The 14,932-nt window shown below is 51.8% G+C and overlaps 1 protein-coding gene across 2 annotated transcripts; it reads right to left on the bottom strand.

The window, feature by feature from the left end:
- Positions 1-1,187: 1,187 nt before the first annotated feature.
- Positions 1,188-13,850, bottom strand: Cxcl12 (C-X-C motif chemokine ligand 12). Of its 2 annotated transcripts, none has more exons than XM_042696346.1 (4): positions 13,711-13,850; positions 9,307-9,424; positions 8,136-8,222; positions 1,188-2,639 (listed from the first exon to the last, which is right to left on the bottom strand). In XM_042696346.1, the coding sequence occupies exons 1-4, from the start codon at positions 13,769-13,771 to the stop codon at positions 2,624-2,626; spliced, it is 282 nt and encodes a 93-aa protein (XP_042552280.1). In that variant the 5' UTR covers positions 13,772-13,850; the 3' UTR covers positions 1,188-2,623. The 2 variants fall into 2 exon arrangements, with proteins under 2 accessions (XP_042552280.1, XP_042552281.1); XM_042696347.1 differs by lacking the exon at positions 1,188-2,639 and adding an exon at positions 2,648-5,227.
- Positions 13,851-14,932: the final 1,082 nt, after the last annotated feature.

Genomic DNA, 14,932 nt, shown 5'->3' with positions numbered 1-14,932 from the left:
ACTCATCTAGCTGTGAAAATCTGCTCACCTGTGACAGGTGACAAACTTCCAGTGAGAAAGCCCCTCACTCCGATGAAGAATCACCCCCAGAAGGATTAAACAGGGTCCAGTGGAAAGCTTGGGTCTCTGTACAACCTTTGCTTGGGCAGAGCCTCTGCATCAAGCTGAAGCTAATTTTTTAGCAAGCAGGTAGACAAGCAGAGGACCCTTCTGAGCTCCCTCTTGGGTATCTTGGTGTCTGACAGGAGCAGGAAACAAAACGGGGCAAGCAATACACATCACAGGTTTAGATTCCAACACACAGCATGTCTCTCAATCCGCACACAAAGGCTGGCAGCAAACACCATCCTAGAGGTAACCAGAGCCCAAGGAAATGGCTACAAGCAGAACCAGCACAAAAGGTTCCAGATGCCCTGGGCAATCGTTCAGAGATGCACTCAACTTGTACTTTGAAGGGGGAAAAGGGAAAGGTGGGGAGAGACTTCTTTGCAAACAGACTATTTGAATACAGATTTGTTTCCTGTGAGTAATCTATATTTAGGAGCAAATTGTAATTCTCCCAGTAAATCTACCCTTATCTACAATCTTCTTCCCCAGGCAGGAAAAAGATATGATTTTCTTGTTTACTTATAGTGAAGATTTAGGGTTATAGTCGCATACTGGTGACAAGCCTAGAATGCTAGCTACTCAGGAAGCTTGAGATCTGATGCTCATGGTTCAAAGCCAGCCAGGGTTGAAAGACCCATGAGACTCTTATCTCCAATTAACCAGCAAAAAGCCAGAAGTGGAGGTGTGGCTCAAGTAGTAGAGCTCCAGCCTTGAAGGAAAAAAAAAGTCAAGTGAGAGCATGAGGTCCTGAGTTCAAGCCCCATATACAAACAAGTTAGAGTTATAGGTTTTTTTCTTGTCAAGAAGCAGATGGAATGTTCCTGACTCATGTGATCTAAGGGAAGATGATCTAAACATTTTTGAGCTTTCTACATGTCTTGAGTCACCTGTAAAATGACTATCCACATGAGAAATCCAATTATTCCCTTGTGACTCAGGTATTATAGTGACAATTTAGAAAATGGGTTTTGAAATTTAGTTTTGTTTCCTAATTGAGATTTCCACCCCACCCCCACCAGACTCTATTTACATATATCTTGGCTGGTTTGAGAATTTTCATTTTGTTTAAATTAGGGCAAGTTTGTGGTGAGTGGATTTCCACACAGTATCCTGTCAAGTGGAGTATCCTGGCTTTGATCTTTTTTCCCCCATTCTCTTCATTTAAAGAATCTTACAGGAGTCTTTTAACCAAAAGGAAAAGGTTTTAGTGAGATTTCATGTAAACCTCAAGGGTCTACATGTTCAAGCAGTTTAATATAGCGACTGATTACTCTCAGTGGAAGAGACACCCTAATCTCAATGTCAGGTAATTTTAATCTTTCTTACAGCAATGCCTTGCTTTGCTTCATAGAGGTGGGAGGGGGCATTTAGTGGCACAGGTGTCCAGGTCATGGTGTAAGGCAAGATGGCAGCATTATCCAACAGTGAGAAGGGTAAGGTTGGGTTTTAATCGAAAGGGAATATTCAGTCTAGGGTTGATTACGTCAACCTTGGAGATGAAATACAAGATAATAACTGAGAATTCATTTCCTATTAATTTCCCTTCCCCACTCTGAACAATACTGAACCTGATGCTGAGACGTTAAAACAATGGCCACAGAAATCATGGGAGTTAGCGGTTCTCAAAGTCAATGCTGCCATAAACTACAGGTCCTTGGGCTCTGGTTAAGGGTCCTGCTTGGTTTTGGGCCCAGTAGAGAAACTGAGGCTATTTGCCTTGATGGTCACAGGGCCCGGGGACATGTCCTCACACTCAGCCTTTGCATTTGGGGAAGTGACAGGACACACACAAGAGACGGGACCTGGATGATGACATTGACTCTGAACAAAAGCACAGGATGGAACAGCGAACATGACTCCACACAAACACAGAGGCACGCAGCATTTTCCGGGCCTGCCAGACCCATTTCTCACTCCTTCTTTGGCACCCAGTTTAAATAAAAGCTTTGATCTTGAGAGGAAATTTTCTCCTGTTGGCAGAGTCATGGAGACAGTCTCGTGACAGGTGACGATGGATGAGAGAGAGAATGATGAGGAGAATGCGATGGGATGCGGAGGAGAGCACATGAGGGTGAGTCTCGGGTCTCCCTCTTGCCCTGGCCTCGAACTCTTTCCAGGCCTCAGCCTGGGATCCTCAGGGAGGAGGCAGAGCCTCGCTCCCACTTGAAAAAGGGAGTGGAGCCTGCTGTCTGAACTCTGAGAGATACAAAACTCATAAGGAGAGGAGTGGCTCCAGAAGAAACAGACTAAATTAAAGCAAATTACATAACGGCCCCAGCCTAAACTCCTGTCACCAGTGACATGGGCTAATCAAAGTAAATGAACAATAATAATAATAAACACCATGTAGTTGCTATATAATCAAATGGTGAGAATAAAGCAAATGGTGCAGAAACAGGACCCTTACAAATGCACCTGGCCCTGCCCAGGAGCAGGGGAAATGCCTTGGCCTTTCCCTAACACTGACTGCAGACCTAGGCTCCTTCTGGCATTCTCCTCAGGAGTTGGGCCTCTCTCACATCTTGAACCTCCTGTTGATAAGAACAGAGAAGACACCATTAAGGCCAGGTTCTCACCATCTGCCTGGCGTGCTGAGCCCTGCTCCTGGACGTGGCTGCCTTCCTTCCAGCTCCCAGGCGAATGAATGTCTTCCTTCTAGGTCTGAGAGACCAGGAGACCGAGGAGCCAGAGCCAGGGCTGGAGTGGAGAGATCTGATGAAGGCTGAAGCAGCAGACAGGCAGATGGATACAGCAAGCGGGGCATGGCGACGCACAATGGAACACGAAAACATGGCACAAGTTGCACACGAAGGGCACCCTGCCTGAACCATAAGGACACTGAGGTCATTGTGGGCCCTCCCTGCCCTGCCGAGGGTAAGAGGGCCAGGGCTATGGCCACATCCCATCAATGGCACTGTGCCCCCTGGGCAGCCTCAGGCCTTGGCACTCCCTGAGAAGTGGCACTTCTCTTGTTGTCCCCCAACCACCCACATTCTTCTTCAGGATTTCTCAGCTGGCCCCGCACCAGGTCTCCTGGGGTAGCCAGAGTGGCCCCAGGGACAGTGCAGGGGCAACTGATGCTCCCAGGAGGCAGGCACCTTGCTGGGCAGCACAGGGCAGCCCTCACCTTTCACTTGGCTGCCAACTTGGTCAAGCACTTGCTAGGTTCAGCCCACCATGGGGTGCAGGCAGGAGGGCTCTTCCGCTCTTGCATGGAGACTTGTCTTCTGCAGGCTGGGGCTCACCCTTGTAAGACTTTCACAAGACTCTCATGAAACAGACAGATGCTCCAGGGAGACACAGAAACACAAGAGAGTGGTACTGGCTTTTATTCCCTGAGAGTGGTCCGCTGTCCTAGCCCCTGCAGCCTGCCCACGCCAGGAGTGAGACAGGGACAGGAGGAGGTCCCCTGGGCACTGTCCAATGAGGTTTGCTACCTCAGGGTGGCCACACACTGACCCTTGGTTGCTAGAATGGGAACATCTCTCCCTGCTGTTGTTCTAGGAGAGACCAGATATCCCTCTCTAGACAAACTTCCCTGTTGCCTGGGCATGAGTTGACCTTTCAGGATGACCCTAAACCAGGCCCCCAAGGCCAAACCATAGCTGGCATTCCCAGGATAGGGCTGCAGCCCTGGAGAGCTCAGCTGACAGCCAGGGGGATGCCTGAACAAGTGAAGAGAGAGGAAGAAGGAGGCATCTTTGCTTACCCAGAGGCTCAGGCCTGCTGTCCCCAGACCTGATGGAAGCAGTGAGGGCTGGGGAAGCTGCCAGATAAAAACGGGCGGTTGATGGCCACGCAGGACCTTCCCTGAGTAAATGCTTCGAGGTGGAGCAGAGGTGCTTGTAACTTATTTATCGCTGGAATCATAAGAGAGCTTATTAAGGCACAAGGGATCCAAGAGGATCGGAAGTGTAGGGTCTTTGGTGGGTTTCCTTCTCCTCCAACCACCTCTTCTTTCTGCATCCATTTATTGAAATTACCGACAGAGCTTGGGGGTACAGGGTGGGGTGGGGGGTGCTTATGTGAGATGGGTAAGGCCAAGAAGGCCAAGGGTCCTTCCACGTCCTTCCAGTCCTAAGCACTAAAGTAGAGTAATCCTCAGACAAATGGGCAGGGGTCAGGGAGCAGCTTGGAGGAAAGTTCTAGAACTTCAATGCTACTCATAGAAGGCAGGTGTTCCCTTAGGTGAGGAGAGAAGGCCCCCTGGGCCCTGACCCCAACGGTCATGGCAGAGATCTTCCTGGTGGAAGGGGAAAGGGGAAAGCCTACAGCTGTGGGCTCCTCACAGATATGCACATCTGTCCTCCACCGGGGAGGCCCCATGGGAAGACTGCCCAAAGAGCAGACTCCTTAAGAAACACCTCCCATCTGTTCGCTGGCCGTTGTATCCTTTGCTCCTTCTTGGTCCACACATTTGCACATGCCTCACCCAGGCTATGTGAGTAGCTTTGAGGGGCAGCAGGAGACAGATAACCAGATAACAGAATGGTGGAAGGCCAGGCAACAGGTACTGGGGGAGAACAGAACCGGACCTAAGAGCAAGTCAGTCAGTCACCTGCCCTATGAGGACAGGCAAGTATGGGAAAGGGGGGCAGAAGACACAAGGCCTTCCCAGGAAAGGCACCTCTGGTCAGGCTGGTGACCAGACCAGGCCCTGGAGTGCAGGCTTCCTTCTCTGGGAGCTATGGAAGCTTCTGATTGGAAGGCTGAGCTCAGGATGATGCTGGAGACTATCAGCCATGCCGGGAAGGTCCTGAATGCACACAGGCTCCCATCCCAGCGTCTGCCCCAGTCTCTGAGCACCTTTCTTCATAACTTAGCAGACCAAGAAAAGAGGCCTTGAAACACACATAAATAGAGGAGGCAGTGTGGCCACCAGGGTGGGGAAAGTGCTGCCAGCCCAGGGAAGTCTGCCCACTCACCCGGGGTGGCGGGTCTGCCCTGGAGGGAGGGGCACAGAGCAAATTTACAAAGCGTGAGCTTGGGGCACTGTGGTCCAGTCTGTCTCCAGGTGGTAGATAACTAGTTTTTCCTTTTCTGGGCAGCCTTTCTCTTCTTCTGTCGCTTCTTTTTTCCTATCTTTTCTTTTTTCCCCACTTTTTCTTCTCTGCGCCCCCTTAGATAAAATTAGTACAACCATTAATCATTTGGAAGTAAATACACAAGCAGTTTAACCCAGCCTGTATAATACTGAACACTGCCCTCCCCCACCACCTCAAGGGTTGGTTTAAACTCCTGTCTCAGGCCTAAAGATCTCGGGGTAAGTCACTGTTCACAAGTAATTATAACATACAGCAGATATTCCCCGTCTTTCCTGAGCAGTGATTAAGAGTCTCACGGACATTTTTGCCTGGGCTGGCTTTGAACCGTGATCTATTCAGATCTCAGCCTCCTGGGTAGCTAGGATTATAGACATGAGCTGCCACGCTGGGCTCCCAAAGCACTAGCTCTTCAAAAATGGAAAGAAAAAAAACAACCCACAAATCTCTGCCTTTTAAAATCAGACACCGCCCTGGAAATTGGTGTCTCTGGACTCAGGGGTTCCGGTGACTCCCCAGGAGAGGAGAAGGAAGGCAACTACGTTCCTATTTCTCCTTTCTGGGTGCCAGGGAGTGCCCTGGTAGGGTGACTGGCATTGTTCTGGAGATCTAGGGCAGAGAGCTGGTTAGCAGGAAGTTGTTAGAGCAACTGGCTCCTGACTGTCATATTACAATGATTCAAGTTGCATGGTATTTAATGATTTATGAGCTGAGGCCACCTGTCTCTGTGGAGGCCCGATATTAACTGTGGCTGAGAATCATGGGATTTTATTTGTTTAACATGGGAAGATGGGAAGGCTTGATATTACTGGGTTGAGTCTCTGGGGATTAAATGAGGTTGTTAGGAGAACCAAGGAAAAGGAGGTAGGGAGAATTAGTGAGTCAAATATTATTTATTGGAAAATTAGCACTCTACTTCCAGTTGGATTGAAAAAAGCTAAAAGGGCCAAAAGTCAAGCTGTAGATGTGATGTGTTTCTGAGAAGAGTCCTGGGTGAGTCTTCTCAGGGAGTAACAGCTCACTCGTATACTTTTGTTTCAGGTAAAGGAATTCCCACGTACAGTAGGAGAGGTGCGTAGTAAGAAAACAATTCGCCTTTTATTGCTAGTGCAGATAATGTCACAGTTGATACAGTTTCGGTACAAGTGATAAAATACACTGTCCCTAACTAACATTGAAATGCTCACATCACATTTCTAGATCAGATATATATATTTCTTTACAAATTGCCAGTGGTTTATGATCACAGATAAAAGTTACCTACTGACATTTTGGCTCCACTTCAGATATATGAATTGTTTAACTACAAATATATTCTGAAATACATTTGTCTGCTAAAAGAAACGTTTAAAAAATTGTGCACAAAAAGAAAAAAATATATATATAAACGCCTTACAAAAAGTTACAAATACCACCAGGCCCATCTGTGAATCATATGTATGCGCAAGAATTTCATCTTGCCCACATATTTTTTTTTGGTGGGGGGACCTGAACTCCCTGCTGTGGCTCCAAGAACAGGGGTTCATGGCAAGATGCTGGTTTATGCATTTGCTTTTTTCTTCTTTTTTCCCCCACTTCTGATTTCATAAACCTCAAGTTTGCACAGACCCCTATAGTATCCCTTTATCCCTTCCCCCCGCCCCCCAGGCTTCAGATGCAATCAAAGAAGCTAAACTCTTAAAGCAAGCTCTCAGATTGAATTTTGCATTTACTACAAGTCTGCAAAGATTTGCCTTTTTGTGGGAATGACCAAGGCATAATCTCGAATCCTCCAGGAGGGACCAGCTCCATTCTGGAGGAGGAGGCCAAAGAGATCTCACAGAGGGCCCCAGTGGGGTGAGGCACTGAGAGGAGGAGGAGGAGGCAGGGTGGGAGGCCTCTGCCACCATCCTTCCTGCCCATGGGACTCAGCATTGATAAGGTATAGAATCGGAAGCAGAAGCGAGGTAAGGCATGCTTGCAGAGCCAGGAGAGAGCGGGGAGGGTCAGAAGGGGTCTCTGAGCACAGTCCACAGTGACAGCTTCTACCTGGAGCTCCAGCTCCAATCACTGAACTTGAGAGAGAGGGTGAAGATGATGGTGACAGAGGAATCCTCAGAGGGGGAGGGCCTCTCCCTGCAGGGCTCTCTCCTACCCTCCCTCCAGCCTCAGCATGTGGAAGAAGGTAAGGAAGGAGGGAGGGAAGAAGGAAGGAAGGGAGGGAGGGAAGAAGGAAGGAAGAAAAGGAAGGATGGGAGGGAAGGGAAAGAAGAAAGGGAATGAGGAAGGGAGGAAGAAAGGAAGAAAAGAACAAAAGGAAGGGGAAAGGGAGGAAAGGAAGGAAAAGGAAGAAAAGAAAGAAGTGAGGGAGGATGGGAGGAAGAAAGAAGGAAAGAAGTGAGAAAGGAGGGAAGAAGGGAGAAAGGAGGGAAGAAAGGAAGAAAGAAGGGAGGAGGGAAGAAAGGAAAGAAAGAAGGAAAATAGGGGGGAAGGAAGGAAGAAAGAAAGGGATGAAGGGAGGGAGGGAGGGTGGCTGGGAGGAAGGAAAAGAAAGGAACACTTTCTTGAGCTCCCTTTGAAGAATCTGTCACTGGACTGTCCCCAGAGGACCGAGGGAAGGAAAGGAGAAACTCCAAAACAAACCAATACAGATCTTGAAGTCATCATTGATTAAAAAAAAATGATTATGAGGATGATAATGATGATGATGATGACGATGAGGCTGACTGGTTGAGGGGATAATACATTTGTCTTAGAAAAACCTCAGTTATAACAGCTCCAATGTGTAAGGGAGGGATGAATACAAGTTGCAGTATCAAACCCACTGCTATAGGTGCAGATTCTCTATACTGGCAGACCCCCAGGCGCAGCCTGGCTCAGTGCTGCCCCCTCCAGGCCCGCCTGGCCGTGGCGCTCACACCCTCCCCCCCAGCCCAGCCCTGGAATCTCACAGGTGTTAGCCTTCCTCAGTGGTCTATGCAACATCTTTCGGGTTCTCCTGCTTACTTGTTTAAAGCTTTCTCCAGGTATTCTTGAATCCACTTTAACTTGGGGTCAATGCACACCTGTCGGTTGTTGCTCTTCAGCCTTGCCCTGTGGAAATAGAAGAGGTGATAGGGGCCGGCTGGGTGAGGAGACCGGGCACTGGGCTTTACCCCCTCACCACCCAGGACAGTGCCACTGCTATGAGGTCCACAAATGAGGGGGTGAAGAGGACACAAAACTGGAGCTTGGCAGGGCCATGCAGGAGCTGGGAGTGATTACAATCTCTGCAAGGGCTCCCAGGGTGAAGTGACAGCAGGGGACATGTAAGATGCTGGCTTTTGAAGGAGAAGCTGAGCTTGGCTAAGGAAGAAAGAGGAAAGAAAACAAATACACCAGGGAGGTCAAAGGACAGAAGGGAGGTGAAGGAAGATGGAGTCCGGATGCTCCAGGAGCTTATGGCCAGACAGAAGCCGGCAGAGGAATGCAGACTAGATGGGAAAGGTTCTAGAAATGTTTGAAGAGTCTTGATTTTGATTTTTCTGGACATCGTGTGTGTATGTGTGCGCGCGTGCGCGCACGCGTGCGTGCTAATATCAAGACTTGAATTCAGGGCCTCCCTCTCTCTCACTTGGCTTTTGTTGCTCAAGGCTAACACTCTACCACTTGGCTAGTTAATTGGAGATAAGAGTCTTATGGACCTTTCCTGCCTATGCTGGCTTCAAACCATGATCCACAGATCTCAGTCTCCTGAGTAGTTAGCATTACAGGCGTGAGCCACCAGTGCCCAGCTCTGCTAGACATCTTGACAGCACATGGAATGGATCTAAGGGTGTCCTGAAGGAAGATGATCACAGTCTAGAGAGACAGTCTAGTAAGGGACCACACAAGCGAGAGGAGACCATGCAAACAGGAGAGGGGTTCTATTGACAGGAAAGAATTATGCAGGTGAACGTCAGAAAATTGTTTCCAGAAAGATTTTGACAAGTTTCACGTTAAAAATTGAAGCAGACAATACAGAGGCTTGTGAAAGTGGGAACTACAAAGAACCCAGCAAGGTATCTGAGGGCTGTTGGGATGGCATGCATTAAGTGCTCATGCAAAGTTGCCACCACCACCAGCCAGCAAGCTCCAGGCTGTCTATCCCATGTGATCATGATTGACAGCACCCCCCAGGATCACGCTTCACACTTACACAATCTGAAGGGCGCAGTTTGGAGTGTTGAGGATTTTGAGATGCTTGACATTTGCTCTGGCAACATGGCTCTCGAAGAATCGGCACGGGCATCGGTAACTCAGGCTGACAGGTTTCCCTGGAGGAGAGAATGAGAACAAAGCCACTGGTTACTGGTTACCCTCCTGGCACAGAAGACAGGAGGGGTGAGATGGGAAAGCTACACTATAATATTATATACCATGATCGATGTGCATATATGTGTATACACACACACAGAGATCCATCCATGACTGCACAGATGCATAGACAAACACCACCTTCCTTGTAGACATAATCTTATTCTTCTTTATGGCCAAATAAGCATATCATACATAGATAGATACAGAGACAGACAGACAGACAAACAGGTAGATTGAAGCATCTAGTCTGATGTTTGGCTATGGTGAACAGAACTGCAAAGAAAACAAAAGCCACGAGTGTGCAGACTTCTCTCTTGCACACTGATTCCCACTCCTTCAGCCATAGCTGTCTGCATGCCCTAGAGTGTAACCCAGGTTTGCCTGGCTGGCTTGGTTCAGGCTCAGCCTCTACAGTAGGAGGGACTGCAGGCATTTGCTGAGAGCTGGTCTATAAGAATAGGAAGATGAGAATAGCAGGCCCTGTTCAGGTGTCTCAAGATCTGGGCAGAAACTACAAGGATCCAGTCCAGGACAGAGATCCCCCACTTCTCCTTGAAGCTCTCTCTCCTCAGGGAAGGGGTGGGGAGGGGAAGAAGGAAGGCGCCTCCCCTCCTCATGGGGGGGGAGCTGACGGGGGGGGGGGTGGGGGGGGGGGGGTGGGGGGGGGTGGGGGGGGGGGGAGGCTGGGGACTCGGAACCGCAGCAGGGCTGGAGAATGCTGCCCTCCCCCACCTGCAGTTCCCAATCCACCTTAAGCTCAGGTCTGGAAACCACAAAAGAATCCAGCCTGCTTCCTACCTGGGGTTCCCAGAGGGCAGGCTCTTCCCTGGACTGGAATGGGGGGTGGAGGGCAGCGCTTTTACAAACTGGGGCCTCCTGGATCCCATTACCATCTTTGATTACCAATTCGCCAATTTGCAAAAATGCCATAATTGACACTCATTAGTGTAAATTAGTAAGAGGCTCCTGGAAGACTCACTCTTAAATCCAGAATGGCAAGTCCTGGGGCGGGGGAGGCTTAAATTTGTGGAGAGGGGGTCAATTCTTCTCCTTTAGATTTTATCCTAGCTCTACTTAATTACCCCTCAAATTATTTGAATTCGTGTCAGTCTGTGGATCCTTTCATCAGGGATTAAATGCGTGCCTGAGAATATTTAATCGAGGGATTTTTTTTTTTAAGTTGGTTTATTGATTGATTGCTTTCTATGCCTATTTACAGAGGTCCAGAGAGTCTGGGCGCTCCAAAGTTCTGTCTCTGGTGGGTGAAGCCTTGCACGTGAGGGCTTAGCTTTCCTACAAACACCAAGTCTGGGGGAAAGCAGAGGCTTCCAATGGCTCTCCCACCCCCACCAAATGCCACGGGCAACTTCTTGAAACCATCGAGAAGATGGCCTGTTATCTGGATGCAGAGGGAAAAAAACAGCATTTCCAGCAGCAACACGGGTCCCTGTAATCAGAGCACCTGAGAACTGCATCCCCCTCCGTAGTCCCCCTCCGAAGTCTGCGGCCTCTAGGTTTCCTGGCATTTCCCTAGGCCCCTTCAGCTGGGGGAGGGGAGAGAGGACAAATGAAGTCTAGCAGCTAGGCAGGACTAGCCCCAACTCTAGAGTAGTGAGCTTGAAGGCTGCAGTGGAAGCGCTGGGGCTGCTTCTCTCCCCCGTGTTCCCAAAAGCTGCTTAGCCCCACTAAATCGAATCGTGGAGACCAGAAGTCAAAGGCAATTCCAAAGCCTGGAGCCTACACCCCTCCACCACGGTGCATCTGCGCATTTCCTACAAAGGCAATCCTCACTCTCCTTCTCAGGACCCCACTCCCAGCTGGTCTAGCAGGGGGAGTTTCATCAGGTTGGAAAAGTGACAGAACTCCCAGGTGTCCTCACAGAACCCTCCCTCCACCTCCACCTCCTGTCCATTCCCACAGCTTTTTGCTTATGTTACTAGCTTTTCAGCCTGGCGCCAGAGGCTCACATCCCTAATCCTAGCTGCTTAGAAGGCAGAGATCTAAGGATCCATGGTTCAAAGTCAGCCCTTGAAAGTCAAGTCCATGAGACTCTTACCTCCAAGTTACTGGCAAAAAAGACCTAGAAGTGGAGCTGTGGCTCAAGTAAGGAGAGTGTCAGTCTTGAGTGGAAAACCCCGAGGAAGGTCCTGAGTTCAAGCCCCAGTAATGGTATGCATTTTTTTCTGTTTGGGGTATGACTCTAAAAGTTCTGACTGGCTCCACGTCACCTTACACGGAGATCTAGAGAACTTGGCCTCCAGAGCAATTTCTGGGAGAACCCTCCACATGAGTACCAGACAGAGCTCTGGCCAGGGGCTCCTCCAAGCAGGCTTGAGACTAGAACCCACCCCTGGGTTTAATGCTGAAATCCCCAGAGCAGCCAGAGGCCCAGGCTTGATGGGCTCAGAATCGGAGCAGGGTCTTCCCAGGGTGCAGTCTGGGAACTGTGGAGGGTGCAGGGGAATCTAGGATCTAGTAAGTAAAGAAAAAAACCAAACTATAAGTGCCTCGGAGCAAGGAGACAACTCCCAAAGGCAAGCTACCCCCGACAGGCAGGGAGAGATACCTGTGGGGAGGCAGCCCGCTTTCACTTTCTCAGTGCACCCCCCCTCCCCCCCCCCCCCAGCTGCACCCTGGACTCCAGGACTTGGGGCTCTGCCTTCCTGTCTTCTCAAGCCAATTCCAAGGCGCCGCACTACGACATTGCCATCCTTACTAAATTTACTAAATTATTAACACCCAAACCAGAGTGTCCCCTGACCCAGGAGGCAAGGGACAAAGAGTGACAAGGAGTCACCTCACAGATCTCAGCAGCAACAGGAAAAAAAAAATCAAAACTGCATTCACTAACGGTTGTTTTCATCAACAACTCCCTAATGCTTTTAGATAGTCTTCCCTCCACGGGGTTAGCGCCATTTCTCAGCTGCCCTTATGGTCCAGGACCCTGGAGAACTCTGCCAAAGTGCTGGGGCATACTACGTCTGCACAAACCATGGCTGTGCACCAACTGAGCACTCAAAGGTGTTCTTAATAGCCAGGTAGGTATTGGTAGCTCACGCCGCCTGTAATCCTAGCCACTCAGGAGGCTGAAGACCTAAGGATCACAGTTCAAAGCCAGCCCAAGGCAGAAAAGTCCTGAGTCTGGAGACTCTTATCTCCAATCAATTAGCAAAAAGCCACAAGTGGAGGTGTGGCTTGAGCGCCAGAGCGTCAAAAGCCAAGCAAGAGTGCCAGGCTCCGAGTTCAAGCCCCAGTACCAACATGCACACATAGCCACACACACAATAGAGTTTTTCAACCCTTTTCAGGAAACTTTGCAGCCCAGGAAGAACAACAGCCTGACGGATAGGGTTTTGTTTTGTGTGTTCACAGGCAATCGTTTATTTTGTTTTGCAGCAATGGTGTCCTGTAACCGAGTACCGAGTTTTTCCTCCGGCGTCAAAAAGAGCCAAAAGAAAGCAAGCCCCCTAGCTCCCAGTGAAACGGGACACCGCGATTCCCAGCGGCCCGAGGCTTGGGTGCGGGGCTGGCCGCCACAAAGGCCCCTGTCTGCAGGTGTGTTAGGGGCCCTGGAGGACGCGCTGGGCCTAGACGACCTCTGGGCCTTGCTCCAGTGACCCCAGGAAGCGGCGTGGAGATGGTGGATGGACGCGCACCCCCAGCGCGTCGCTGCGGACCACCGAGCTGTGCCGAAGCGCGGCCTGGCGGGTGGCGCAAGCCGGCCAGCTGCGCAGCACCGCCGGCCAGAGCCTGGCCGGGCGCCCCGCGAGGGTTGCGGGAAGGGGGATCAGCTTCACTTGGAAGAGACGCTCGCGCAGCTGCTGCACCCGAGCTAGCCACCGCGCCAAGCACTTCCTCGTACTTGGCCAGTCGTCTCTGCAGAGCCCGTTGCAAGCAGCGCCCGGTTGGATCTTCCGCCCGCCCGGTGCGCGGCGGGACCCGGGAGAGGATTCCCCTTGGAAAGCGAGCTCGGCGCGGGCCGGTGCCCCTCGGCTCCCACCCCCGCGCGCCCCGGACGCCCGTGCGCCCCGCTGGGGTCCCGCGGCTGCACGTTGCAGGGCGCATCACCTCGGACACGGCGCACGGGGTACACGGAGCTGGAGGGGGGGAGGGAGGGTCCTGCCTCGGCGTCCCAAACGGCGCGACCCGGGCACCGGCAAGCCGCAGACGCTTCGCCAAGCCGCAACTAGAATTAGGCACAACCCCCTTTGCAGGGCCTCGGCGGCCGAGCGCAAAAACTCACCATCGCTGAGGCAGAGCGCGGCTAGCACCAGGGCCAGTACGGCGATGACCTTGGGGTCCATGGCGCGGGCGGAGGGCGCACCCGGGACAGACGCGGAGCGGGCGGAGCGGCGGTGGAGAGGGAAAGTGTGGCGGCGGGAGGCTGCGGCCGGGCGCTTTAGCGGCGCTGAGCCGGGCGGGGCGGGGCGGGGCGCGGGCGCGGGGCGGCGGCGAGGGGCGGGCCTGGCAGCCCGGGGTTCGTCCGCGCGTCCCCGCCCCGCGCCCCGGCTTGCTCCCCAGGGCGCTGAGTGCTCTGATCTTTGATCCCCCGTCCCGCTGGGTCCGGCTCAGTGGGCCAGGACCACCGGGGGATGGAATGCTGCGCGGGTTACCGCTTCCATTGCGTGGGTGGAAGGGGAGAGGGAGGACCAGTCGGGGGCGGGCCTTTCCTTGATCAGGGACTGGTGAACCCCTATACCCAGCCCGGCCCAAAGGCGTTTCGCGGTACCCCTGAGCGTCGTAATGCAAGGTGACCCACCACGGGCGCCCTGCGCCAGTCAGGGGAACTTGACCGAGGGAATGCCACCAGTTTTGCAATCGGAGCGACTCTAACGCCAAACTCTGCGTCCTGCGCCTGCGAACGCAGGGTTCTAACTAGGTTGAGATTACGATTGCTTGCCAAGGAACCCAGCCATTGCTCCTGGCAGCTGTAGGTCGCTGCAGGTGAATTTCGAGACCTGTAATGCTCTTGGCCCTTCAGTTCCATCTGGGAAGGGTTGATCAATTTCCCCAGCAGAGTGGAACAAGGTGGAGATTGAATGAGACTCCCCGAAATCATGCTTTCGGCTATCCCCACGGGTGAGAGAACTAGTCTCCCCCCTCCCCCACCTCTTTTGCTAGGACTGTGCTCCTGGGGGTAGCTCTTCGGACTTGGAAAAACTACACACGCCCAGCAGTCCTTTGGCGGGGGTCTCTGGCCCTCCCAAGAGGCCACTACGTCCCGGGCTGGACACCTGGGACAGAGACAGTGTGCAGCACTGGAGATGAAGCCCCTCTGGGGCTTCCTCTGCGACCACAGGCACCAGATGGCTCCAGCCAGCCACTGGAGTGGTTCTGCGCCCACATCCACCCTAGGGGCGCACAACAAAGACAGCTTTTGCCCCTGGAGAAGGAATTCTGCTGGTTGTGGTGGGGCCAGGCCTCGGGGGTCCATCCAGGGATCGAGGAGGGACGGTGATCCGGAG

This window comes from Dipodomys spectabilis, unplaced genomic scaffold (assembly GCF_019054845.1).
Source record: "Dipodomys spectabilis isolate Male_0828 unplaced genomic scaffold, ASM1905484v1 ptg000207l, whole genome shotgun sequence".
In the NCBI taxonomy this organism is placed as follows: Eukaryota; Metazoa; Chordata; class Mammalia; order Rodentia; family Heteromyidae; genus Dipodomys; species Dipodomys spectabilis.
The sequence above is the reverse complement of the archived record's forward strand: the minus strand, read 5'-3'. Positions and strand labels throughout refer to the sequence as shown.